This window comes from Harpia harpyja, chromosome 17 (genome assembly GCF_026419915.1).
Source record: "Harpia harpyja isolate bHarHar1 chromosome 17, bHarHar1 primary haplotype, whole genome shotgun sequence".
NCBI classification, from domain to species: domain Eukaryota; kingdom Metazoa; phylum Chordata; class Aves; order Accipitriformes; family Accipitridae; genus Harpia; species Harpia harpyja.
Window position 1 is genome coordinate 23,372,972 of NC_068956.1, and position 27,686 is coordinate 23,400,657.

The following is a 27,686-nucleotide window of genomic DNA, read 5'->3' on the forward strand; positions in this document are numbered from 1 at the left end:
CATATTTATAAGATTAGAATTAAAAATATTTACTGTAGGCAAGAATAAAGGCAAATAAAGCATTACTATTTCAAACTTGTGTATTATCATAGCTATCAAGTAGATTTATGCCTGGTATAACATACTTTTGTATCAGTTTTGCAAGACTAACCAAAGTCCATTACCAACAGAACATGAACTGAGTAAGACATAGTGGTATCATTAACTTTCAAAAAAATATCTTATGACTAGCCTGAAGCAGGGCTGTAATCTGTTAAGTCTCATCATGGGAATGTTTTCTGTATTAGTATACTGGCTTAACTTCTGGAAGATGAAACAAAGTGAAAGAATAGCAAATGATAAATCATCTCACAACAGATGCTAGAGAAATTTTTTTTATTATTATAATTTTTTTAAGAAGACACTAGAATCACAGGCTCTGAGTGGTGTTAATCCCCTGATAAATAACCTGAATTGCCTAGACCAAGAAAGATTATGGGTTTAGAATCTAACAAAAAAAAACAGCAGCAGACTTGAAAAAAGCAAACTCCTCTCAAGCAACATGGGAAGACCAGTTACCTGCATCCAACTGCTTTTCTTGAAGATGTGTTGTCTACACATATATTCAAACCTTCTTGAAGATGTGCTGTCTATACATATATTCAAACCACAATTTACGTAAGGACCTTACTTGGAAGACTTTTTACCTTAATAATATCTATATTGGCACACTCCAACCCACCTCTACTTCCCTTATAAACAGTCCATAGGGCAGTAAAAGCAGCAAAGCACAGGCCAAGTGCCACATTCGCTCAAGCTGAAGATCTGAAAATTAGCGGAACTCCGAAGGAAAGGAGAAGTAGGGGTGGTTGTGAACATACGTACGGGTAACACTTCGTAAGAACTAACAGCTACAGGTGAGACATCTGGCGTGTCTGAGTGACTTCAAGCAGTACGTCTTAAGAGATTACTTGGAGAAGGGTCCAGATTTAACAAATCTTTTATACATGCATAATCCAGTACAGGCATAAAAAGCAGTAGTCATGTTTTCTCCCCAGTGACCCCAAGGTCACTTATTCCAACTATCCTGCTCTTTGCTCTCCCCTCCCCAGTGTCAGTGCAAGGTTTTTGGCTGATTAAATGTGACCCAAATTGGAACACTGACACAGCTGAGAAATGAGCAAGAAAAAAAAATAAATAAATAATCGGAGAGGGACTGGAAAGAACAAAGCGAGAGCAGATGTAAAAGACAAGCCCACCTTTTCCACAGTAGTATCTGTTTAATTCCTGAAACCAGCAAGTGTTTAGTACTAAGCCCTTCACTGAAAGTAAGTGTTGTGTAAAAAAAAAAACAAAAAAACACCAAACCAAAACCAAAAAAAACCCTGAAGTAATCTCAAGCTTTAAGTTTAATAAAAGCTCTTAACATTACCTAATTTAATGTACTTCCTAGTATGCATGTTTCAAACCTCCTATTTATAATTTTCAGAAGAAAGCTAACTTGAAATGTATCCTGAGGTATTCCCTTAAAGCCTAGATCACACGATTCTTTATAAAGTTATAATGGCAAGTAGCTGTCAAACTTTTCAAATGAGACATACGCACACAAACATGTACATATATACAGAAAACTGAGTTCTATCTATGCATTATTTCTTTACATTACAGGCTGCTGCATATCATGTTGTTTGCAGATAACCAAATAACAGTCTGAAGCTCTGTTTTAACATTTAAACTGAAAAAAAAAAACCAATAAAACTATTTAAAATATTAAGTATACCTGGGATATTCTTCTGAGGTTATGTAAACTATATCCTGTTCTGACACAGATGAGGAAAAAGGAATAAAATTTCCATTCTGTAATGGCAAAAGCTCCAATCCAATCAGGTCACTGTAGACTCCATCAGAAAGCACAAATTCTAAAAGATGAAGCTTTTCTTCAGCAGGTCCACTGTGTCCAGATTTCCTTAGTACTTGCCGTACTACAGCAGGAGTCACTTTTTTCACAGCTTTAGCAGTAGAAATAGTAAGATGCACTGCACTAGCAATATTTGCTGGTACCTTGGCAATCTGCTTCCCTGAATTCTGGAGGTAGTTGAGAACAGACTGTGTGTACTCCAAACTCTCATCCATTTCAGAAAAGTACACCTGTTCCACCTTTATCCATTGATTACTCACTGAGTAAATAACTGTATGCTGGAGCAGCTCTTTAAAGAGAGGTACTACAATTGGTTTCCAGGGTACCCTGATTTTGTTCTCATCAGGCCATAACCTATAAATTCTTTCAGCTGACAATGGAAAATCCGAATTCTTCTCAGTCTCCATTCGTTTGATAGCTTCCAAAATAAGGGTGGTATATGCCTTTGGCACTATATTTAGCACCAGAAGATCATTCCACAAAGCTGCTGGATCTCTCCATTGATCCAGCTCTCGCCATTTGATACTTCTCCTATTGTCTGTGAGACCAAAGAAACCACTAACATGAACTGGGAGCCCAGTTTTGCTTTCTTCACCTGGAGGCAAAGGCAGAAAACAAAATGCTCTTCCTGAAAAGTCTGCTACAGCTCCTTTTTCCTCCCCATTAGTTGATAAAGACATGGCTATTCCAATAGTAGGAACAAATTTCAAGTCATCAGCTAAACAATCCAGTTCAGTACACATTCCTCGACCACCTACACAATTACATACTAACCAAGATGTTTTCTGTGCGTCCTTAACACTCTCATCTTCTACAACTATATTTACATGGTATGTCACACATGTTATGCTATTGCTTGGGACTCCCTTACAATACTGATTTATTGCAGCTCCTAAGATTTTGATAGAATTGGGTCTTTCATGCTTCAATGCCTTGTTCTCACTAGCAGTTACTCTGAAAATCAGCCTCTCAGTTCCATCAGCTTCCCTAACATGCAATGAAACATCCTGAACACTCTTCAAAAAGAGCAATACCGTGTCCGCATCTGCTCTGAAGGATTCAAACAGCTCTAAAACCTTCGGTTTGTCATAAACATTGCTGCTCAGTTGGGAAGGCTGCAGACGAAGTGGGAAACGAAAAAAGGTACCAGGGAAGTTTCCATTCTTAAAGGTTTCCTTAGTGCTGCCAAATACACCAATGAACGGTGCAAACTGGTCTGTAAGTTCATTGATTTCCTTGCTATCTTCTTTTAGATTCCAACACTGGCCTGATTCATGAGGTCCAAAAAGGGTTCGATGGGGATCAAGCATTCCAATCTGGTCACCACTGAAAATACTAGGGACATCTGTATACATAAAAAACAACAACTATTAATAATCCTAAACCAACATATTTTTCAAATACAGTCCTAAGGAACAAATTTTAAAAGGGTAAGAAAAACAAACGTTATAAAACCACGATGAACCGAGTATAATGCCCAGGGAAGTGGCTGAGTCACCACCCCTAGAGGTATTTAAAAGACATGTAGATGTGGTGCTTAGGGACATGGTTTAGTGGTGGACTTGCCAGTACTAGGTTTACAGTTGGACTCAATGATCTTAAAGGTCTTTTCCAACCTACATGATTCTGATAACATATAATTCAGTGCTTATTGACAGGAAGAAACAAGCACACCCCTATTCTGCAATTAAATATATAAATAGTCATTCAACTATTTGAATTCTAGCAAACAGTGAGCAAGTATAATTTTTTTCAACTATATACTTTTATCTTTCCAATATTTTCAGGAAAAAAAAAATTAATTTACTAAAGATTTATTCTATTACATTCATACTCTGCAGATCTTGAAGGCTTGCAAACAGTAATCTTGTACGTTTAAAAGCATAAATTCCCAGAATTATCAAACCACTGAATGTATTACCTAAGCTTTTATTCATGCTCTACTCGGTAAAATTTGTGGAAAAACACCCTGTGTCTTTACAAACTCACTTCACAACTTAAAAATGTTATTTCAGCAAAAATTTGCCTCTTACCGTGTACTATTATAGCTATGTAGACTGTAAGCACTATTTACGCTATATGCGTCTTCCTACAGCAGTAAAACATTCTGCCAGAATAATAGGTTTCAAGACTGAATATTACCAGCTTGTGAGAGAGTATGTACTATCTCTCTGAAATGTAAATGTGCATATAGCTCTGTTGGGGAATATCCTTTCTAGCATGAAATAAAAATCACTGCTTATTATGCAAAGAACCTGCATAAAAGTTTCAGTCTAGACTAAACCTTCACTCTTCTACTTACATATCTACCCTATATTATGGGCCTCTATAATATGAACAGCAGTGCATAACTGAAATAACAGTGTAAAGGAATGTTCATTTCAATATAAGGGACTAAGTACATAATGATGTTACCAGAAGAAACAAATCTCCTCCAAAAACCTTCAAAATCCAAATGATACTTTATGGGGTTTTAGAAAAATATGAACGCTTCTTAAGGAAACTTAGCCAGGGATCTAATGTAAAAATGCACTATAAAGAAAATATTAAATGTTTGATGAATATCTAAAATAATTAAACAATTTAAAACTTCAACATTTTCATTTTAAAATATCTACAGAGAGTACCTGTTATATGATAAACCGAATTAAAGCCAATTCCAAATCTTCCAACTTTCAGAGGATCATCTTTCTTCCTGCTTCTTGCTATTTCCTGTATACCATGCCAGTCCTCAGGGGTGAAAATTGCATCATTGTATGCATAAAATGCTGGCCCTACAATAAATAGACAAGTGTTAAAAAGATGACAGAAGAAAACTATTTACTGTTAAAAATTTCTAGGAAATGAACTTACAGAACTCAAAGTATTTCTTTAAAGTATGCATGTGCAAATTTAATGGGGAAGCTATGACTCAAGCTGACATCAAATTATGCTTGGTGATGAAAGGGAGGTACAGAGTAGCAGCAAAAGCAGAAGCAAGGAGATGGATTTACCTCTGTATATGGTACTTAAGAGATTTATATTCTGATGTGGTATCTAGTTCTGGTGTCCACATTTTAAAAGAATGAGTCTGAAAAACTGAACAGAAAGCAGAAAACAACAAAACTTCTGAAAGAAGTGTCCTGTGGCGCAAGGCTTAAACTCAATCTGTTCAGTCTATCAAAAAGATGTTTGAAAGATGTACTAATCACAGTCTATTAATACCTCCACCAGAAGGGAATACATGGCAAGATACAACAATAACCTGTGTCTAGAAAGTAAGACAGACAAATTCAAATTAGAAGACATAATGAGGCTGATTAACAACTGAAAAAAAGCTAGGAACAAGAAGTAGTGGATCATCCATCACTGAAATCTTCAAATCACGACTGAATGCCTTTTGGGATGATTATGCAAACTAATTTGTTTGATAAATACATAACAGACCTCTATCACACAAAGCCATATTAGACGATATAAAAACCTTAAAGTTACAAATAACTACATTTGCAGTATACAGGCAGCATGGAGCAAAGTTTGATATAAGGGTGAGAGTAAGAGATGGGGAAGAAAAACAGAACTGCCTGGAGACTGCTGGAATGTAAAGGGTCATCTTTACATTAAGAACTGGAGATAGCTCTCAAAAGGTAGAGGTTAATATGTAGAAAATATGAAAATTACTGCCTAGTACCCCAAGCATTCTTTTACCCTAGGTCTTATTAAATCTGGTTTACTTGCTCTACTAAAAATCCTCTCTCGTATTTTGGGATACTGAGTCAACCCAGGGAAATAAGCCAGAGGACACACAGTCACCCTGGGAGAAGTAACTTAGAATAAAGCAGAACATGAAGGCTTTCTCAAACAGCATTAACTGGAAGCAGTTGGAAAGCTGCTACTGACAACCCGCAAGAAGACGGTGTGAGGCCTTCAGTAGCAAACACTGGCTTTGGAAAAGAATTACCAACATTAGAACATAGACAAAATATGCACCTAGTAAGGTGGTCATCTCCATACAGCAAGGAGAAAAACAGAACCACATGCATATTGAAGACTAATGGCCAAAATTAATAAAAGTTGTATTTACCCTGATATTGTGCCATGTCCTTTGACCATAGAGTTTCTGTTCCATACTGAGTTTCATCATATAAAAACCTAACCTCTGTGGCACCAGCATCTTCTGCATTCTGTATCAGTTCCTGAGGCAGCAAAAAACCCAAACAAAACCAAAGTATAATGCAGTAAAGTTGTACATATTCTAGCAATGGCTTTCCAACTTAAACAGTAGAAATAATAAGCAATTGTCTCAAGTGTAATTGTTTTCATACTTTTCAATCAAAATAATTTTATCCAGTTTACCTGAATGAAAATAGGTATCATTATAAAAGCAATATTCAGACGAATACTATAATGTGATTTGGAGCTCAAATACCACACACAAGCATTTATAAAGTTGAGAAATAAGCTACTAAACTGTTACTACTATATTTATATTATCCCAAATCAGAGTTGTACAGGTCTCAGAACAATGCAAGATTGTAGAAGAAAAAAAAAAAAATTAAAAACCCCAAAGTTTACTGTTAAGCCCACACAACAGCTGTAAGATAACTGAGGCAACAAGTTATAAAAGGGCAATACACACCACTCTTCTTTACATCAACTGAATTCCGATTAAGTTAACATTTCACAGTATGAACCAACTGTTCAAGAGCCATGGTGCTCACTTCTAACACCCCTTCAGCAAAGGGCTGCATAACAGTTCTGACCAGTAACTCTAAATCATGAACAAACAGAGCTCAACTGTTGAATGAAGCCCATAGACTAGAAAGAGGCTTGTGTTAAGACTGAGTATTTGTTAAATATTATTAGTAGTGGTGAGAGCTATGGAAAACTCTATTAATTAAAATGTCAATAAACTAGTTCTGTAAACACTACCATTAATAAAATATGCCTATCCAGTCCCATTTACATCAATAGCATTATAGATTGCAGACATGTAAGCACAATTATAAATACCTACAGGATTAGAGCTTCACACAATGCTCTATTTACACTGAATCATCAAAGCATATCAGGGCTCCAAGGATACACACTCATACATACATATATATATATCTATACACACACGTGTGTATGTAAGTTTGGCATAAGGAAGTATCTCAAGCTGAATTGAAAAGCTATGTAGGTACATCACATCCAATGTATTCATACAACAAATTTCATTCAGTTATGCATAAAAATAAAAGACTTGCTAGCAAGTTGAATCTTTACTTAAAAAATGCATCAACTAGCAGCAGATATTTCAGATTAGATTGCATTCCAATATACTGTTGACAGTAAATTAAGCTCATTGTTATCTAATATCTGGTTTCAAAATTATAACCCCTCGATTTTTTACTTTGTGACAGTATGTTCAGTCTATAAGGCATATCACACAAGTAACCAAAATACATTGTTTATATTGTCACTTCCATGTAATTTTGAAGCACTATGAGATAGAAAGAAATATACCCACAGTTCAGCATAAATAATAAGTTTTTAAAGAATCTCCACGAGGTATTTAATTACAAAAACCATGCAATTTTTCTCCTAAAAGAATCATCATGGAAATCATTCAAAAAGATACAAAAAGATAGTCAAAGCCTCTAGAAATATTAATTAATAAGTATGGAAACCACCATGTAGTCAGAGACTTGCATTCATGCTGTGGCACACAGAGCATCTGCTACATTCAGCTGTTAACAGCATTGTATTTGAAGAATCCAAACAGTGAAATCAATTTTAACAGATCAGCAAAATTCCTAGTAGTAATCCCTCCCTAACAGTCTGTTAACTCTAAATTGTAAGCCAGGAAAAGAGGAACATTTCTACTTTTAGATTTATCCATCTGACTGCTAAGAACATTACCTTATTTCTTCATGTTGGAATGAATTTGAGTTTAAATTGTTAAGGTGGTCTGAACCCTTCATGATTCAAATGCATCTTACAGATTCAACTAGTACTGGGAAACAGTAAAAATGTAAGCACCCATCCTATGAACAGACACTGCTCAGAACATATCCAAGATGCAGTTTGCCAAAACAATTGAAGATACGCTTATCTTAAGCATTCACACTAAAAATAGCCAAATTCTTATTCCACAGTTGCAAAGAAAACCTTCCAAGAGACAGCAAGAACTGTCATCATCTGTCACCATTTGTATTTGTGTGGTTTATATATATGGATGGATATATACATGTATCTCTACCAAATGCCGTTAGTTAGAACCAAGTATTCACATAAACTAAGGAAATGAATCTCCTAATGTCCATGTGATGAAGCATTCTGGATGAGAAGTTTAACATCCAAGCATGAACTAATCACCCCAGATGCTATTCAAAGAAATATCACCTGGCACTTCCAGACATTAGCATAGGAAGCTACAGTAAGTCAGACAAACCATCTTCTTCTACAGGCACCTGTCATTCCCCTTGCAGGACTTGATGAATTTAGAATGATCTGTATTTTTTCAGATCATAGAATCATAGAATGGTTTGGGTTGGAAGGGACCTTTAAAGATCATCTAGATCAAACCCCGCCCCATAGGCAGGGATATCTTTCCCTAGATCAGCGCTCTCTAAGCTCCATCCAACCTCACTCTGAACATTTCCAATGATGGGGCATCCACAACTTCTCTAGGCAACCTCTTCCAGCGTCTCACCACCCTCATCCTAAAAAATTTCTTCGTTATGTCCAATCTAAATCCACCCTCTTTCAGTTTAAAACCATTGCCCCTTGTCCTGTCACTATAGACCTTGGTATAAAGTCTCTCTCCATCTTTCTTATAAGCCCCCTTTGTATGTTGAAAGGCCACAAAAAGGTCTCACCAGAGCCTTCTCTTCTCCAGGCTGAACAACCCCAACTCTCTCAGCCCTTCTTCACAGGAGAGGTGTTCCAGCCATGTCTAAAGTAAGGTGAGGTAAACTCCACTCTACCAGTTCACCATCCTATTTACTGAAAAATTTTTTAGTGCTTAAATCAATGTTGTCATTTCCGCTGTTAGGCTTGTACACGTAACATTCAACATTCAAATGTGGAGCATCACAATATAACATGCCCTACTGCTGCATAGTTTGAAGGCTCCTGGACCAATGATAAAACACCATGAAGAACACTAACTTCAGTTCAGAAAATCCTGTGACATTCTTTTATTATGAGAACTAATGTCTAGACTAAAAATTATTTTCAGCCCATACAAAACTGATGGGTTCGTTATTCTTACCACTCCAGAGCAAGTCTCCCAAAAGCCACTCACAGATTCCCATCTTGAAAGCATTCTTAATCTAATGATGAAACTTTGTGATACTGTCATAGTTCACTGAGAAAAATACATTTAGCTACCAAGAAATTCCACAGCAAAATCTTGCATTAAAGTCTCCAGCTTATACCAATCTTATATTAAGATAATCTCTTCCAAAAATTTTATATACTATTATGTGGTTTTACCATAAGCATAGCAGAGGTGAACAATGAAGAAATAAGCAAAATAAGCATTTTAGATAGCTTACTCACATAAAGTACACCATGAAGTCTCTGATTTAATTATAACATCTGCATTTTATCTCTATTTTTATTATAAATTACAATAGCATCTACGACAAGCACACTTAGAGACATTAAACGCAAAAAAAAAAAACACCAAAAAAACCAAAAAACCCATACCACACAAACCCATAACTCACTTAGTCTTGTCCACAGAAGTAGAAAACATGTATCTCTTGTACTAGAATGAATATCTAATGAGGTACAACAACTGCAAGATTTACTGGAAAGTGTCAAACTAATGGTATTATGTCATGCATATTAAATGACTGCTAAAAATACCATTTGTTGTATACCTTAAGAATCTGTCCTCCTTCTGGGTATCTTCTTAAAATATCCTTAAGAAAATCAACAAGTGGTGGAGTTGTTTGTCCAAAACGACCTAAAAACAAACAAAAAATAATCTGTGTATTATGCCACTAGGCACTTAATTTCAGATTTAAAAAAAAAAAAGAAATACTCACTAAACAATTAATGGCAATTTAGAAAATATTTTTAAATTAACTCAAGGCCTGATTCTGTAAAATCTTGTATTTCCAAAATCAACTGTAGAAATACTACATTATAAATCTTTTTATAAAAAAATTAAAATAGCGGGAAATAAATTTGGGGGGCTAAGTCTTTGCATCAGTTACACCCCAGCTCCAACTACCGCATGTTCAAATGTAGCAACTTCTGAAGGACTACTACATTTTAAGTAGCAGGACATTATTCTAGGGCAGCAGGGGTTCTAACTTTTTTATAGCCAGTGATGATCCCTACTGACAGCTACACACAGGCACAGCACGCTTTGGCTCTAGTGTACACTTCTGTTCTGGCATATCATGTGCTGGGCCTGGTGCCAGCTTTGGTGTTACCTGGGCTTAGCACTGGAAGGAAGAGAGTCTCAGAAAGGTACTACCAAGTGTTATGAACTTCTGCTCTAAGAGTCTATCACAAAATGAAAGGTTCAGTACTCTTCAGTTCAAACTCCAGTCTGAGAGTAAAGAGCAGCTCCCTAAATCCAAACCTCTAAAACGTGTGCTTCTAACAAATATTAATGATGTAAACCCCACAAGAAAAACACACTCCAGACTCTACTGATGCCCCATCCATCAATTCCTTTTAAAGTTATTAATGAAGTAATTATATTCTCTCTCTCCCCTTCTGCATATATGTGTGTTTATGAAGTACACAGTTTCAAAACATACACACATTATATATATTACGGAATAAAACATTATACAAAAAAAACCCCACAGAATCCTCAGCAGTGTGGAAAAAAGGGCATAGATAAGAGAGATCCATTTGCTGAGAAAACATCCAAGTAAAAACATCAAACATCTTGTTGCTTTTATGAAACTTTCATATTGCTCTTTATTTAAGGTAACTTAATAACATCAGTGAAAAAAAAAAAAAAAACAAGAAACGGCAACTCACAGCTGAAAGTGTGGAAAGTATTTTATAACTTTTGTTATTATTTTTACAGTATACAGAAGTATATGAAAGTCAACATGCAATATGCAAACTTCAAAAATAAGGTGAACTGATGAATAGTAGGAAAGTGAGGGTGTTTCTTTTCTTAGGAGAAATTATCTAAAATCAATAAACCGACATTCTCTAAGTCTAACTCGGGCAGGCAGGCTGAAGTGTTTAAACAACACATTTCACTATGGGAACCACAAAAACAGACAAGTAACTTTTAAGTGATAGGACTGAAGATAAACATTATTCTAACTGTTTACATCTAAGAGCAGAGCTGCTCTGGGTACGTCAAAAAATCGCTCTGCCTAGAGACCATGACTTACTGCATCCTATCAAAGGTTGAACTGATTTTTCTTGAGTATTAGAGCTGGTCACATTTAACACAAAACTGGTTCCACAAATCTGAAGGAGAAACTTTTTCCACAATAAGGGCAGTCAAGCATTGGAACAGGAGCCCAGAGAGCCTGTGCAGTCACCATCCTTGGAGGCTTTCCAAACATGACCAGATCAGCCCTTGAGCAACCTGATCTGACCTCAGAGGTCACTGCTTTGAGCAGAAGTTTGGAGTAGAGACCTCCTGATGTCCCTTCCAACATGAATTATTCTGTGATCGTATGAAAAGATTACGCATTATTTGACAGACACCACTGATGAATGAACACAAAGGTGACATAGGTGATCAGAGTACTTCAGCAAGCAATGTGCTTGGCCCTACTGACTGTGCATCTCCTGAAGTTAGAAATTCAGGGCCTTCCTTGATTCATCTGCTGTAAGGAAAAATCTCAGAACTGAAAGATGCCAGAATGAACACAAAAGGCTGATACTAAAGCCTTCAGATCTTTTAGATTGACTTACATCAGAGTTGTGGGCCAGAAAAAAAGTTAAATGCTCTATCTAGACATGGACTGCTTAGAGTGATATATCTAAGAAAACCTCACAGCCAAATATTCCATTCATAGGCACAAAAAACAGCAACAGTTTTTCTTTCCCATGAAAGATTTCTTAGGGCTACTACACTATTTTCTCCATACACTTCCATGGGAAAAAAACAGCTCAGAGAAGAAAAAAAACTCTTTTTATTTAGTCTATCACAGCGTACATACAGCAAAAAATTGTCTGAGCAAACAGTCCAAGAATGAGAGAAAGAAAAACATTTGATGCCATAGAACCACAGGGTCATTTTCATAGGGGTTTTCTAACCATTGCAGGTTCTAGAGAATGTGAACATGAACTTCTAGCTAATATACAAACGCTTCACTTCCCTCTGTGTCTAGAAAACCATAATCCAGTACACTCATGGCTTACATAGGCTAAGAAATACAACATTTTGTGACACCACATAAAATATTCGCATGAAAAGAAGAGTTTCCTTCTTCATCCTACCACCCCATTAGCATTTATTTCATTCCCTTACAATAAAGTTATTTTTAAAAGAACATTAACACTAACAACCAAATAACATAATCATCACAGATTTTAATTAGAGCATTTCTGAAGGTATTCAGGTATCATAGTCTAATTCAAGATACCATACAAACAGATATACCTGCAATTTTTGTAACAAAAATGTAACTAAACATAATTAAAATAAAAACAAACAAATAAAAAAATCAGAAGAAATCAAAAGCTTTTTACCAGCGTTAAAGTTTTCTACACAGTTGTTACTGAAAAGATATCCCTTCAGTATCTGAATTGCTTACAAGTATTCAGCTTATTTTATATGAGACAAGGCAGCTATTAACGCTACTGCAAGGCAAGTTTTATTGATTCCAAAGGACAGCAATATTCTAATTTCTACACATGAAATTACAAAGTAACAATTAAACACTACAGCACTTACAGAGAGAAGTTTAATTTTCCAGGAGCAGAATGAAAATAACAAGTGAAGGTATACCCAGGACTTAAAAGAAAAATAATTGCTTCCCATTGAAAGAAGAGAATCATTTCAGTTAACTCCAGATTGCATTAGAAAATGCTTTGACCTTCCAGTTTATAAACAGAGACAAGTATTTTTTCATACCTCCTCCTTTCAACCCTTTTGACTGGAGCTTCAGAAAAACCTGATTTTGAGACTTCTGAAGATCCACAATCTTGGTACCATCAGATAACTGGAACAAAAATTAAGACAGATCTTGATCAGAACATTCTGCAGCATAAATAGTTTACTATAGCTTCATTTCCTACGTATTTATTCTATGAAGTCTGGTTTTATCTAAAAGTATGCAAATACTCTGAAACATCCAGTATTCAGTTTGAGCAGCACTTTCAGTTCCTGAGGTCTAGGACGGTCTCCTTTGCCTAATGATACTCCTCAGATGAAGTACCAGTTTGTTAGTAACAGGACCAAAAAAATGGCCGCAAACAAATCAGTTGGAAAAAATGCCTCATACTAAGAGCAAGCCATGGCCTCCCATTTTTACATTTGAAAATTTCCATGTTCTGGGAACTTCTGGAAGCACACAACTAAAGCAGTTACTGTTCTAAGGTGCATGCCCGTAAAGAAAATAAACATATACAGAAAGTACATGGTCTACATACTCCAAAAAGTACATATGGAGTTTTAAACTAAGCAGTATCAGCTCAAACCAGCTAGTAATACAGAATGTGTAGAAACAAAAGTGTGTCACAGAAATACCCCTGAAGAATCTGACAGCCTCATCTCCCCATTACCTCTACATGCAGACCTATGGACTTGCTGGGAACATCACAGAGAAACTGGGGCAAACTAAGCAACAAATTCCTTAGCAGCCATTGGGAAAACTGTTTAGTAACCATAGCACATAATGGTTTTGTTGCAATTCTAGTTTCATATTATATGTGTCCCAGTCATATACAATGTGATGCTAAAATAGTCATATATGACATGATGTCATCCTGTGTATCACAGTAACAAATGTAGAATTAGAAGTTGCGCTGTGCTAATTAGAATCTTAGCCAATTCAAATTAGTTTCCACTTAGAGTAAACTATATTAAAATTTTATTATGTGAAATTTTATTATTCTATTAGTCTCAGTTTATAGCAAAGTTCAGGACTACTTCCTCACTTCAATGGGTAAAAACAAATCGCTAGAAAGAAGTTGGTGCTTACACAGACGTAGATGCTTACAATCTAACTACATTTAATACGCAGAAGACAGTCCTAGTCCACAGTATGTAGTCATAATTTAAAACCATTAATAAGACAAAAATCGTATTACTTTTTACTTACACCAGTTTTAAACAGTTCTTACAACAGCGCATTTATTGTAAGTTCCTACAGAAACATTATATTTGAACTGATCTTGTCTCAAGATGCAAAATAGCTTACACTGGGTAGACCACGTACTCAGGACTCACTATAAAAAAGAATCCACAGAATGCTGTAACCCATCAGCAAGTATTAAAGGGATAGAATAATCAAATTTTGCCAGGTAGGATTTTTGTGCCAAAACACCAGCAGAAACTAGGAGACTGAATAGATTCAAATTAATAGTTTAACACTGTAAGGAACTATGAGAGAAAGAGATACTGGATTTTACTTAACATCTGTAAATTGCACATAGCAGCTTTCATGGAAAAAAAAAAAAGATTTACTGATGAATATTCTAGTACCTCAGCAAATTAAAAAATAATTTGATCCCAATAAACAGGAGTTCAAAAGTTTATAAAGGATTTTCAAAATCGCTACAGTACAGAATAAATATTCCCATATGTATTCTAGTTTAATATTTAAAAAAAAAAAAAAAAAAAATCAGAATAGCTATTACAGTCACTGACTGTTCCCTGCCAAAAGATAGTTTTCTGTGCCAGACAGAGCGAGGCTCGGATCTTCGCTTCCAGATGAATTTTAGAAAGTGATATACATATCTCCTTCCACCCAAAACAGGAAGGCCTGGAGAGAACAAAATCAAGGACACACAAAACCAGGCAAGAAAATAAAAGATAAACTACATTGGTAGTTTGTTTCAAACCTGAGCCCTCAAAGACTACTTGTGTTCCCCATGTAGGTTCTTAAAAGCTTCTTGAGCAATACAACTACTAACATCTAGTTCTTTCCCAGCATCATAGAACAGTTTGGGTTGGAAGGGACCTTTAAAGATCATCTAGTCCTACACACCCCCCCGCCATGGGCAGGGATATCTTTCACCAGAACAGCTTGCTCTAAGCTCAATCAAACCTGACTTTGAACACTTCCAATGATGGGGCATCCACAACTTCTCTAGGCAACCTCTTCCAGTGTCTTACCACCCTCACCTTAAAAAAAACATCCTTCTTTACGTCCAATCTAAATCTACCCTCTTCCAGTTTAAAACCATTGCCCCTCGTCCTGTCACTACAGGCCTTGGTATAAAGTCTCTCTCCATTTTTTCTTATAAACCCCCTTTATATTTTGAAAGGCCACAATAAGGTCTCGCTGGAACCTTCTCTTCTCCCTTGTGCATCTGCAAGTCCCCTTGCCCTGTTTCACCCCAACGTCCGACCTCCTCTCTCTCCCCTTCTTGCCGCTACTCCTGCATCTCACCAATATCTCCAGGTTCCCGTTTCCCAAGAGCGTGGCTAGAAGCATGCCAAGCGGTACTGAAACGATGACCCCAGGCTGATGCCTTCAACAGGACAAGGTCATTCATTCATTCGACTCTCTCCCCTGTACCCAGACCTCACTTTTTAACTTGTATGAGCTTCCTGTCATGGTGATGTCAGTCTGCCGTTGAAGCTGGCCAGCAGGTAGAAAATCAATTCAAGATGGAAAGGAAGCCAGAACAAGCACGTCGGCACTCTCAGGTGAATCTTCTGCCTTCCCCCCCCCCCCCCCAAAGAAATAAGGATAAAGCACGTGGATTACATCAGAAAAAGACACAAAAGCTCGAACGATAAAAGCTGGCACCATCAGGAGGGTGAGCTGCCCGTCCAAACGACCTCCTCGCTTCCCACGGGAGACCCGCACCTAAGGACGCCCACGCACCAGCAGACCTGCCGAGACGCAAACCGCGGCCGGGTGGGGACCGCCCGCAGCACGGCGGTGCGAGAGGCCGCCGGAGACGCGGAGCTGCCCCCGCCGCCCGCCCCGCCGCGCCCCCTCACCTCTCTGCCGCGGTGCCACAGCCGCTGCTCGGCGGCGGGGAAGCCGGCTTCCGCCTCGATCCGCGCCTTCACGTCCCCCACAGCCGCGGAAGGCGGCAGCTCGAAGGTCCTGCAGCCCAGGCAGTCATGGAGGACGCTCACCCGGGCCAGCCTGCGACAACACGACAGACACCAGCTGAGAACGGACACGCAGCGCCCTGCCCCGCCGCCCACTGCGCCCTCCCCCTCGGGCACCCCGCAGGCCCCAGACGGGCGCCGGAGACCCGCGCGGCGACGGGCACGGGCGGGCTCTCCGCGGAGGCGGGAAGGAGCCGCCGGGCCTGCCAGCGGAGCCGCTCCCGCAGCGCCGCACGCCCGCCGCTTCCCCTCCCGTCCCGCCCCGCCGCCACTCACATGCCCGCCGCGGCACACAAAGGACCGTTAGCCGCCGCCGCGGCTCCCCACACGGGGAAGGGGTGGGGCTGCCCACGGCGGCGAAAGGGAGGAGCTCGCCCTGAGGTCTGCGTCGCGGAGGAAGAGGGAGGAGGGAAGGAGGGTGTGGAGAAGCCGCCCTCAAAGCAGCAGCAGCTGCAGCAGCGGCGGGGGTGAGGCGGGCCCGGCCCGGCCTCCGCGCAGAGAGGGCCCGCAGACGGGGGTTTCCCGGCTCCGCGGGGCTGGGGGAGGCTGCCCGCGGCCCCGTGCCCCGATTCGCGGGGCTCGTCGTTCCCGCTGCCTGCCAGGGCCCTCGGGTGAGCGAGCCCGGTCGCCTGAGGCGAGGGGGAAGGACGCAGCTTCGCTCGTCTGGCGCTGCGTGTGTGGCGTGAGGCTGCCGGAGCCGTGACTGGCGCGGAGGTGCGGAGATGTTGCAAATGCCTCCTTCGGCGGGGCAGGGCAGGCCGGCGGGGTGCTGGTAATTCCCAGCATTCAGGCACCACCGTATGGAGCACGCAGAGGCACAGCTGACAAAGCTCGTGTTTCTCAAGGATGCGGAAGGCAGAAGGAAACACCGTTTTTCTGCTCTTCTGTCAGTCACTTGATTGATCATGAATAGTTATGGCTGTTCATCTTCTACTTTATCTCATAGAGTGTATGGTAAGTCCTGATGCCATTCAGGGCTTACGGAAAGCGCGCTCTCACCTGAAAACAGAGCTTTAACCTATCTGTGATCCCAATGAGCTAAGGGGACCTTGAGAAACTTGTGGAGCGGGCCAACAGAAACCAATGAACAGAGGTTCACTGCATGCAAAGTTCTGCACCTGGGACCGTGGGCTGTGCATCAGTGATGCGCTGAACAGCAGCCCTGCTTCAGAGGAGTTGGGGGAGACCAGGCTGAACAGGAGGCAACAGCCTGCTCTCTCTAGAGGGAGGATGACCAGCAGATAAAGGGAAGCGAGTCTCTGCTCAGTGCTGATGAGGCTGGATCTAGGATATTGTGACCAGAATGTGATGTTCTGGGCTTGCTCCGTTCCAGATCCCAGCAGAGGACTACTGACACGGTCAGGGGCCCAAAGCACGTGACCTGCAAGGAGAAGATGGGGGAGTTGGGCTTGTTTAGTTTGGTGAGGGGGAGACTAAGATGCAATATAGTAGCATCCTGCGACTACCTGAAGGGCAGTTACAAAGGTGATGGAACTGAACTCTTCTTAGTAGTGCAAGACTAACAAGGGGCAATGGCAACAAACTGCAGCTTGGGAGGTTCATACTGGGCGGTAGGAAAAAACCTGTCACTGGGAGACTAGCGCAGTACTGGCACGGGTTGTCTAGAGGCATGCTTCATACTGGGGTATTTTCAAGGCTTAGCCATGACTGACCTGATCCAGTATTGGTGATCCTCCTGCTTTGAGCAGGAAGATGGACTACAGACCTCCAGCCAACAATTCCATTTCATTCCAGCAGGTCTTCAACTCCAGTCCCTGACTAAACCGAAACATCTATGACTTCACTTAGTGACAGGGAGTTAAAACTGCCACTTGGCAGCAACAGATAGCAATAGAGTTTCTGTGGAAGGGGGAAAAGACACAATGAACCTGTCTGCAGAAAGCGTATCAAGCTAAGAAAAGATGAGCCCACTTAAAATGGAAGGAAGCTTAAGAACCGCAGAGGTCAGGTGGATCAAGATCCAACATAGTGTCTACATAGACAGAGTTTTGCCAGTGCTGCAACGTCTTACTTCATTCATTGGCAATATTTGTGTATTGAATACTACAGGATTAGGAGAAAATGTTAGAAATTTTGTGGGTCTGATCCTGCTTTCACCAGAAATAATAAAGACGACTATTTTAACTTAAACAAGATGGATCTAACTCTTTGCTTTAGTTTAGGACTTTGTTCGTTTTTCTATCATTTGATCTTTCTAACTTGCTGTTTTGTTACATCCCCTTCAGAGTTTGTCATCACAGAATTTTTCATACTATGTCCGAAGGAATGAGAAGGCTGCCTTCCAATCTCTTACGTTTATCTTTTTATGTCTTGATACCAAGGGAATATACTACCTGCAGAAGGATGTGGCATGAGGGGCACAAATGTGGATGACTGGGCAAGATGAAAGGAATTGAAACCTGATGCAGTCCCATCCATACCAGCTACTAAAATAGTCTCCAGACCAGTTGAACCACCAAGTCACACTGGCAGAATCTAATTCTTCTGCTCCAGCTGGGATCACAGGAGTGATTTAGCATTTTATGAAGCATGCAAAATTGTTTGAATGGGACCCTGGAGAGAACAAGAGCTATTTATCTCAGCTAACAGCCACCTCTCTATGCCAAACACCTCAAATGGTGGGACACGTTCAGGGGCACGGACCATCCTGCTGTCAGTGATTGACTGAAATTCCCCAACCCATGTCACATCACATGACAAGACAATACTCTCAAATTCTGTCCTGTGATGATTTAACATTAATATTGGAGGAAAAAAACCTCTGTGTACCACAGATTCTGTCTAGTATGTGACCTCCGTAGTAGAGGGTGAGGAGTTGGGAAGAAGCAGGAATACAGAACTGGAACTGTGCAAGGTTCTGGACAAAGGAGTTGGACTCCTGAGCTCCTGGAAATTAGCCGTACCTGTTCCCCTCATAAATCTGATCCTCTTGTTACAAGGGAGACTGTTTTTTCATACTGGCAGGAATGCATGTCCCATTTCTATTTGCTATGGAACACCTTTCATTTGCTTCTCCTTTATCATGTGTTTTCTGCTCTGTTTTCCTCTTTTATAATTTCTGCCTTTGGATTGGTTTTTTTCTGTCCAGATAGAAGCAAGATGTTCATCCTCTTAGTATCTCTGTATTAAAAGAGTAAGCGTGACTAGGGCATATGTTCCAATGCAGCCCTTTGATCAGCCGCACTGTTTAATTGTTGTCATGCTTCTTGGCACAGTTTTGACCCGTAACCACCATCAGTCTTCACGACAATGGTCAGGCATGGTTCATAAACCAGGGACGACTCTCCACAGGCAGAATGGACAAGGACATTTTTGTTGAGGGCCAAAGACTGTTAAGTTTTTTACCTATGAGCTGTGCTATGCCACTTCTGGCCGGAAGGGAAGAATGGAAGCCTGGGGCCCCATCCCATTTTATTTATTGGCTAGATGTTGCTATTGATGATAATAAGTAAGACTCCCACTGATGCCAAAATTTCAACTTACCAATTTCATGGCATAGCCTCCTAACAGGAGAAGGCACTGATTTCAGTAACAAAGATAAGGAAAATGAACACCGATACTAGTATCAGATCCAAAGAATGGGTAAAAACAAGCTCTTCTCAAACTCTACAAAAAAAAAGGAAAAGAGTAGAAGTATTCCAAGTGCAATTTCAGTAGAAACCTATTTGCAGAAAATTAACTGCAATTTAAAGCCAATCCTACAGCGTTAATTGCAATGCTGATTTCTATCAGCAACATCCAGGCCATTCATCTGGCAAGGAATGTAGAATATAAATCTCCTTTTTATTACAAAGTGATTTATACATATCCTGTTATCCCTTATTAAACTCTGTCTTTTTTACAGCTTATGACAGTGATCTTTGTAAACCTTTTTTTTTTTTTTGTAGTATCTAAATAAAAATATCCTAGACAAGTAACTATATAGAAATTACACTGTCTGACTGAAAAGGAGTTTGCAGATTTTCACAACAAAAAAACCCAGCCTTTTTTTATTTTTAATCTTGCTATCCCTTTGGAAAACAGAACTATGGAAGCTGTGTAATCCTAGTGAAGTTAAAGATATCTCACATGTATTTGTTATGCAGAACTACTATTAATGATTGTACATGGCAATGTAAAAAAAAAAAAAACATTTGACCTGACCAGGTGGGAATTTTGTAGCCATGGCAGTTAGTCTTTTAAATCTAAAATGATTGGGAAATTCCTATGATAACATTTTTATAACCACTTTTCCAAGCAGAACAGCACTTAGATTTAAAAATATATATCGAAAATTCTCCTGTGGCTATAAACAAGAGTTCTGTTTGGTTCAGAATGAGGTCATGTAACCCTTACAAGAAGGGACATGCAATAAAAAAAGTAGAAAGTGTCTCTGGAACACTGAAGTATATTTATAAAATGAAATTAAACCCATTTTCATAGTGACATTTCCTTGAAAAGAGAAAGTTCTGTGTTGCGGAATTACCTCATATTTCCAATAACTTAAAATAATTGTGCAGTAGCAGAAAGAGATGGATGCGAGTCCCTTCCTTCCTTACAGTGTGCTTAGAAAGATGGAATGGAGCCTGCAAAAGGAGTGCGTGGTGTGATAAGAAACAAACATGATTAGGTCACTAACGCAAGAGGAAACCCGCTGCAATACAATAGCTTCCAGTGCAGCAAATAACATTCTGCAGTGCTGGCAGGCAAGTAGCAGTGACTCAACAACTACATCTAGGTTTGAGGCAGTGCACGCCAAACATAAAATCAAAACTTTCTATGACACAGTGAGCACTTACTTACCTTCATTCTTAAATCAATCCCTTAAGTGTTTCTAACAAATGTTTTAAACATTACATTGTATATATTTCACATTAGCCGGAGATTACAGATTGCATTGGTCTGTAGTCACTGCCAGGAGCTTGCTTTATCCTTGCTTACTAATGCCTTTTCAAGAAGTTTGAGAATACCATTTGCTGATGACACATGTGCTAGTCATTAGAAAGCCACCCCTTACTGGAAATTTTGTATTTTATTTGAATAGCTCCATTAACAGAAAACAAGTAATTTTTTTTTTTTAAAAGAAGTCACTGAAATGGTTATAGCCCTGTCTAGTACAAATGACAAAAAAAACCCCCTCTGGCCTGTGAAGCATTTGATTCAAAAAAAATATGTAGTTTTGCCCTAAAATCCATTACACAATTTAAGTAATTTGCTGAAACTATTTTATTATAGATTGGTGCAGTGAGTTTAAATCAATACTTCTACTCTGCATTCTGCCTGTGAAACCACTATAGGCAGCTTCTAAGCAAAGTATCTGTATGATCATGGCTTAGTCAAATATTAAAGAACAGGAGGAAAGTATTATCTTATTCCTTTTGCATGCTGATGTGGTTTTAAATGTCAATATCAAAAGAACAGGATACTTCTGAAATACTACTAAAAACAAACAAAAGATTTAAGGGCACAGAGGCCAGGAACAGCCATTTATTTCCATCTAATGATTTTGATCTTGCAGTTATTTGCATTAGTGTTCAAGCCAGTTCCTTGATGGCACTCAGCAAATGCTAATGGAAAGTACTTAAAAGACCTATAAAACTTGTTTCAGTTTATTCTTTGCAAATAAAGAGCAGAGCAAGACAGCACAAATAAATGATAAAATTTCAAAATCTTCTCAAATGCCAAAGTAAAATTTCCTGTTAGATCTACCTCTAGGAAAAGACTGCTTTAAATTAAGTCCCTGAAGAGAGGACCTAAACTTACTCTTAACTATAGTACAGTAACCATTACTCCACAAATTTGAATTGCTAAGAATCACAGGGTTTTCTATTCCAGATGGTACAAATAACAAAATACCAGTACAAAATGCTTGGCATTTCAAATTATGCAAAAGATTAAACCAAAATAGTGACAAAAATAAACTCCTCAATTGCTCTTTAGAGAATTGCATTAGGAAGGAGTACAGTGTTGCAAGAACTGCTGCCAGCATACATTTTTTAATAAGCAATATGTTAAATTACTGGTGGTTTTTTCTTACAGCCTTTGGTGCCAATAAAAGGGCCAGATTTAGAACACCCACTTTAACCTTCAAAGATCAAAAAAGCAGAGCCTAAATTTGCAAATTGATTTCAGTGCCTAATGTAGGTTCCTCAACACCATAATGAATCCAGGCCTAGGTTTTTTGCCTCCATTTAGGACACACGGTAATCAGCTTATCAAAGGTATTTTTTTTCATACTACCTTAAGACATTTTTCTTATTTTCATTCCAGAGTATTTAATGTAGCTATTATCATTCTACGTAAGTGAGGAAAATCCACTCGATAACTAAAATGAGATCAGTGGCCCCAGATTACACATGCGTTAAACATTTTAAGAAGTATTTCTCCATCCCTATTGCTTCTGAATACTGCATCTAATCATGCTGCAAAGTTTCATAATATTTTCTAGGCATCAGTGAACAGAGCCCTATGTATATGGAGGAAATTAGGATATCAAACAGAAGGAAATACAAGATGTAATTTTCTTAAATTACGAAAAGCCACAACTTCAAGCACCTCTGCAACTATCTGTACATCAGATAGTGGATGATACCCAGTAATACCCTTTCAGATAATGCTAGCTCTTTACCAGCACTGTATCAGTTCTGTCTCCTTCATAACAGGGTTTCATACAGAAATACAAGCAACAATTTATCCTTCAGACAACAGAAGGATGGGTGGCACAGAGGAAGAAACATGAGCCATATGTAAGGCCTAGTGAGAGGAAGGGAGGAAAAGGGGAAGAAATGACACGGGGCATCCATCCTCTTCTGGGAAAACACAGAGAAGAAGTGAAAGGGATTCCTGGGTTACGTGACAAGTCCAGTCACACAACTGTAATAGCTGCAAGTAGGTGCTGCTCCAAACACTAGCTCATACACAAGAGTTGCAGAATTGTTCACTGGGAATCAGAGGCTGTGTTTCTATGTCCTGTCCTACATAAAGGAGCGTTGGGTAAGACATCAAGTACTTCCAGCCTCCTACACCCACAGCGCCTTTCACTCTTCTTTCCAATTTACTGGTGGAACTTCTTACATAATTGCCCCTTAGCCTGGTTCAGATGGTATTACCCAATTTAACAAATTCTTACTGTTTGAATTGTTTGAGCTAATTTGGCTCATTTTGATGGAGCTGAGACACCAAGCACAAGGCAGCTGTGGTATCTTCAGCATGGAGGGTGTAGCTAGCCTCTAGCTTCAGCAAGGATAAGACATAAAGACATCTTAACTGCTTCCAGTGAAGTGGATGGTAAAACTTTCACTAGTTGCGGGCAGGGTGCTTTTGAAAATGCCGTCATTGTTGTTTACATCTCTGCCAGTGTGACAGAACAGATACAGTATGCCCCTTGGCATACCTCTGTATATTTGGACACAAGAGAAGCAGGAAATGTAGCAGTCAAGGGAGTTTTCTACAAAGGTTAAGGAAAGTGAGATGGGGAACAGGGCACCTGTAGAGGCTCCAGAGCAGATTTTTAAATGTACAACAGACTGTATACTTATTTATTATGCATATGCATTCATATTTACACATACTTATGGAAAGAGTTGATTAGATACAATGTCAATTATTATAATCTATGTAAAATCTCTATTGAAATATGGGTATGACTTAAGTGCAAAGTTAACTAAGCCTGTGTTAACTTCTCTTCAATTAGCCTGCTTGTGCCTATCTTGAACAGAAGTAGCCACACTGAAGAAAAAAAAAATTGCAGTAGTAAAGGGTTTCACAGCCAGTGAAGACTGGATTAGCAGCTGATGGGTTGTGGTAACTAAAGCTGTAGTGTGACTGTATCCCACCTAAGCATCAGCGCTGCAAGAGCTGCAGTGCACTCACTCCTTCCCTCTGGTCATGGACCAGTTTAAAGCACTTCAGTACCCAAAGATTTTTGTGGATGCATAGCAACCAGATTAATGGCAGCATGTGCTTGACGCAAAGTAGCATTGCAGCAAAACCCATCTACAGTATAATCAATGAAGCCTTTCTGGAAAAGAAGTTCTTTTTAATTAGCTAGAAAAGCTTTTTTTTTTTTTAATATTTGTATTGCATCTGTGTGTTGATAGAGGAATTAAGATGGGAAGTTAAGGGAATTGCACCCCTATTATCATTAATTAACATACTAGTAGCAAATATATATAATGAAAAGTTCTAAAACTTCAAAGTCAAAACCTGGACTGGAAGTCTGTGCTTTAGCTACTGTCTTTATATATATTGCACAAACTCCATGAAGCTCCAGCTGGGACTGCAGTCTTGTTATTATAGACACTGTACAAAAAAATAAAAAGCATAAAAGCTTGGCTCTGCCCCAAAAAGCATCTATCTGCAGTGAACTAAAGACATGCCGGAGGAAGCCAACTAATTTGGTGCGACATCACAAGGGCACAACGGTCTGCTAAAGCTAAGCTTCAAGTTAGGCATCTAAAGCCATAATTTTGCACACACACCAATTTGAAAATTGATACTTGACTACCATTAAAAATAGCTAGGTACAATATCAATATTAAAGTTGAAGCTCAGGTAAAATACTGTACCAAAATCTTTGAGATCTGTAATTTTTTTATAATTGACTGATACTGAAATAAAAAAACATTCCCATGGGGATTCGGAAATATCACTACATAGTCTAATGGAAAGCCAATTTAACTGAGACTTGCATAAAAAATGTAAACTGCATGGAACCAAATGAGCAAAAATCACTACATAACTGACATGACAGGATATTTGTCATTTATGATCTTCGTGGAACCAAGCCCATCGTTTAATAGTATCCAGGAATGTCAATACTGAAATATAGAACTTTAAATTGTTGGCAGCATGAGTAACGCTCACTGCAAGAAATCTGCTTTTAGCAGAACAGATTGAGTCATTCACATGTAAAAGTCAAGTATGTGTCAAGTCAAGTCTGCTTGCCTCTCCCTGGCTACAACTTTGAAGCCTGATTTATCCAGTCCCACCTCTGTCCAATGCACAGTCTCCAGCTTGGACATTGGCCCTGCACCTCAATCTAGGACAATCCATACTTTCCAGCTCTTGTCCCTGGCAGTTCTGTAGTTTCATCTCTGGTCCCATTTCAGTCCGTGGTGGCAACCAAGTTGACCATCAGACTAGGTCTTTACAGGAGACCTTCATGTCTTTTACTGTGTTATAGAAGAGCTTGCTGCATGGATCTTTTGTGCAATGTCTAAACCTCAGAGATTTCCAGATGTACAAAATTTGCATTAGAAGGGTCTAGTTAACTAATCTAGAAGAAAAAGAGAGAGATTCAAACCCCCAAGTTTTCTATCCCAGTCACCTTGCAATAGAAATATGTAACTTTCCTGAATTTTCACAAAATTACCCAGGAAGCCAGTGGAACAAACCCTGAAACAACAGTCAGCTGTCACTAACAACAACTTTCTAACGCAATGCAAAGCCCACCTTCTTAACACACAGGAAAAAGCAGAGGCTGTACATCATAGAGTTGCACATCAGTGGGGATTCTGCAGATTGCAAGGCTGAGGGTAGAGGCTGTCATCTTCCTGCAGGCCCATTGACAGCAAATAAGAACACTTCTAATTACAACTTAACATCTAAAAAAGCATTAATCTCATAAGATTTGTTTAGACACTTCACCCAAGGAACTTGATTTGCTTTTTAGCTGTTAGTGAGATTATACACTCTTCCCAGTAAAACAGTATGTTGAATTCAAAGTTGGGTAAGCGCAGGAAGAAAACTTTCTCTTTCACTTGTTTTCGGAAAATGCTATAGTGAATGTAGACTGTACATGTAAATTGAAAGTTAGACTATGAATCCATTGCTCACAGGAGTGATTAATTCTTTCAAGCAGTTCTCCTTAATTTCATAGAGAATACACATAAGTAAATGCAGCAGAACTTGGCACCTATGTATGATTTTGTAACTTAAGAAATTATTTTCACCTTTAAAAGTGGCAATTTTGTACAAACACTAGGCAAGTTTCAGACTCAGTCTTTAACTTACTGACCATGAGGGTTTGAGCAAGAACATGTCAGCCTAACAGAAAGTTCTTTCAGGAGTTAATTTTTTTTTTACCTGTTCTTATCCTCGATCTCCATTGTCTCTTTTTCTTTGATATCTTCCTGATAGGAACATGAAGCAGATATTGGATTTATAAATTAGCAAATTATTTTTTTAATCTTGTTTGCTTGGTGGCTTATGATGTCTTCAGCGGACACGAGAAAGCCCAAGCACGTGAAACTCAACTCAGTGTTCACTCCATCCCTGAACTACCAAAGATGTCTGTGTGTCTCACCATCTGCTACTTCTCCAGTTTTCTTTTAAAGCCACTTGCTTAATTGTTCACAGAAGTTCATTCTCTCATAATCAGGAACAGACTTAATAGGATAGGTCTCAGAAAGCAAGGAGGTCTTGTTTAGTTTCTTTAACTGAATGCAGGCTATGATCTTGTCCAATTTATTTATATTTAACTTCTGGAGATGGAGTAGAATTCTGGAAGCTGCTGTTTCTGCTTTGTCTTCCTTTTTTCTGGAAGCAGGCACACTTGGAAGAGTACTTGTGAGGGCCAAAGTCTGATTTGTCTTCTCCCTCACACCTGCTAGAAGACACTTCTTAATATCAGCTCAGTAGTTCTGGAAGAAGAGACACAAGAGAAAAGGGGTGGGTCGTTAATACAAAACAGAATTGGACTGAAGGGTATGGAAAAGTCATTTCCCCTGAGGGCATAGTTGCAGTGACTAGTATTAAGTGAGTCATGATACTAATTATAAACTGCCTTGTGCATTACAGTACTTGTAAGCCCATGGAGAACTGAAAAAAAGCAGTGAGGTTTCCTGCTTCTCCTCCAGTACGATATCATACAATCAGTACAATAACACATGTAGCTGTAAGTATGCTCAATAAATGGGCAGGTTTTCCATTTCTTCCTTTGCATCAGTATCTGCTTAAAAAAAAGGGTTCTAGGATATATATTTCAGCCTTGATGTAAAATTATGCCATCAGAGAAAACAACAGTCTGGGCAGAACATTTATGGAGAAGCATTTTACCCTTCTGTTCAAATGGTTTGCAGCTTGGGGAAGAGATTAACTAGCTTGCAATGATTTTCCACAGGGAGGATTCAAAGTCTTCCCAACTAATCCCCACTCCCAGCTATATAGGTCAACATCTACCCTATGCTGCACATGCCTTCAGGAACTATTTCCTTCAAGCTACACATAGAATTTTTGTAGCACCAGAACAGTGTGTAAGTGAGGCGAGGCATGTGCTGTCAAGCAGCAGAAAACATTTCATTCAATATACATGTTATTACCCAAGGAAGATACGTTTGAGAGAGCTGGGAGGACAACAGTGGTATTCCATTATTGTTCTGCATATGTCCAACAGAGGCTTCTGTGAGCCTCTGACGGTGTTGGCAAGTCTTTTCATAATATGCAGTTGCATATGTCCCTCTTCAAACAGCAATGCAGAGACATTCTTTCCTGACCCAGAAAGGGAAACAACTGTGGCTAAACTGCAAGAGGTGAATTAATTTACTATGTAAGTAAGATATTGAAATACAAATGGTATGAAAGAAAGGA

The 27,686-nt window shown here is 39.1% G+C and overlaps 1 protein-coding gene across 3 annotated transcripts in view; it reads right to left on the minus strand.

Annotated features, from left to right (window-relative positions):
- SACS (sacsin molecular chaperone) overlaps positions 1 to 27,686 on the minus strand; it is a 62,196-nt gene that overhangs the window by 18,727 nt on the left and 15,783 nt on the right. For 2 of the 3 annotated variants that reach the window (XM_052812993.1, XM_052812994.1), the window contains 7 exons: positions 26,184 to 26,740; positions 15,981 to 16,131; positions 12,939 to 13,026; positions 9,751 to 9,836; positions 5,961 to 6,072; positions 4,525 to 4,671; positions 1,760 to 3,242 (listed from right to left, as the gene is read on the minus strand). In XM_052812993.1, the coding sequence (XP_052668953.1) occupies positions 1,760 to 3,242; positions 4,525 to 4,671; positions 5,961 to 6,072; positions 9,751 to 9,836; positions 12,939 to 13,026; positions 15,981 to 16,131; positions 26,184 to 26,206 (2,090 nt within the window). In that variant the 5' untranslated portion in view covers positions 26,207 to 26,740. Of the gene's footprint in view, positions 1 to 1,759; positions 3,243 to 4,524; positions 4,672 to 5,960; positions 6,073 to 9,750; positions 9,837 to 12,938; positions 13,027 to 15,980; positions 16,132 to 16,373; positions 16,449 to 26,183; positions 26,741 to 27,686 lie in introns of those variants that run through there. The other variant, XM_052812995.1, reaches the window with a different exon arrangement.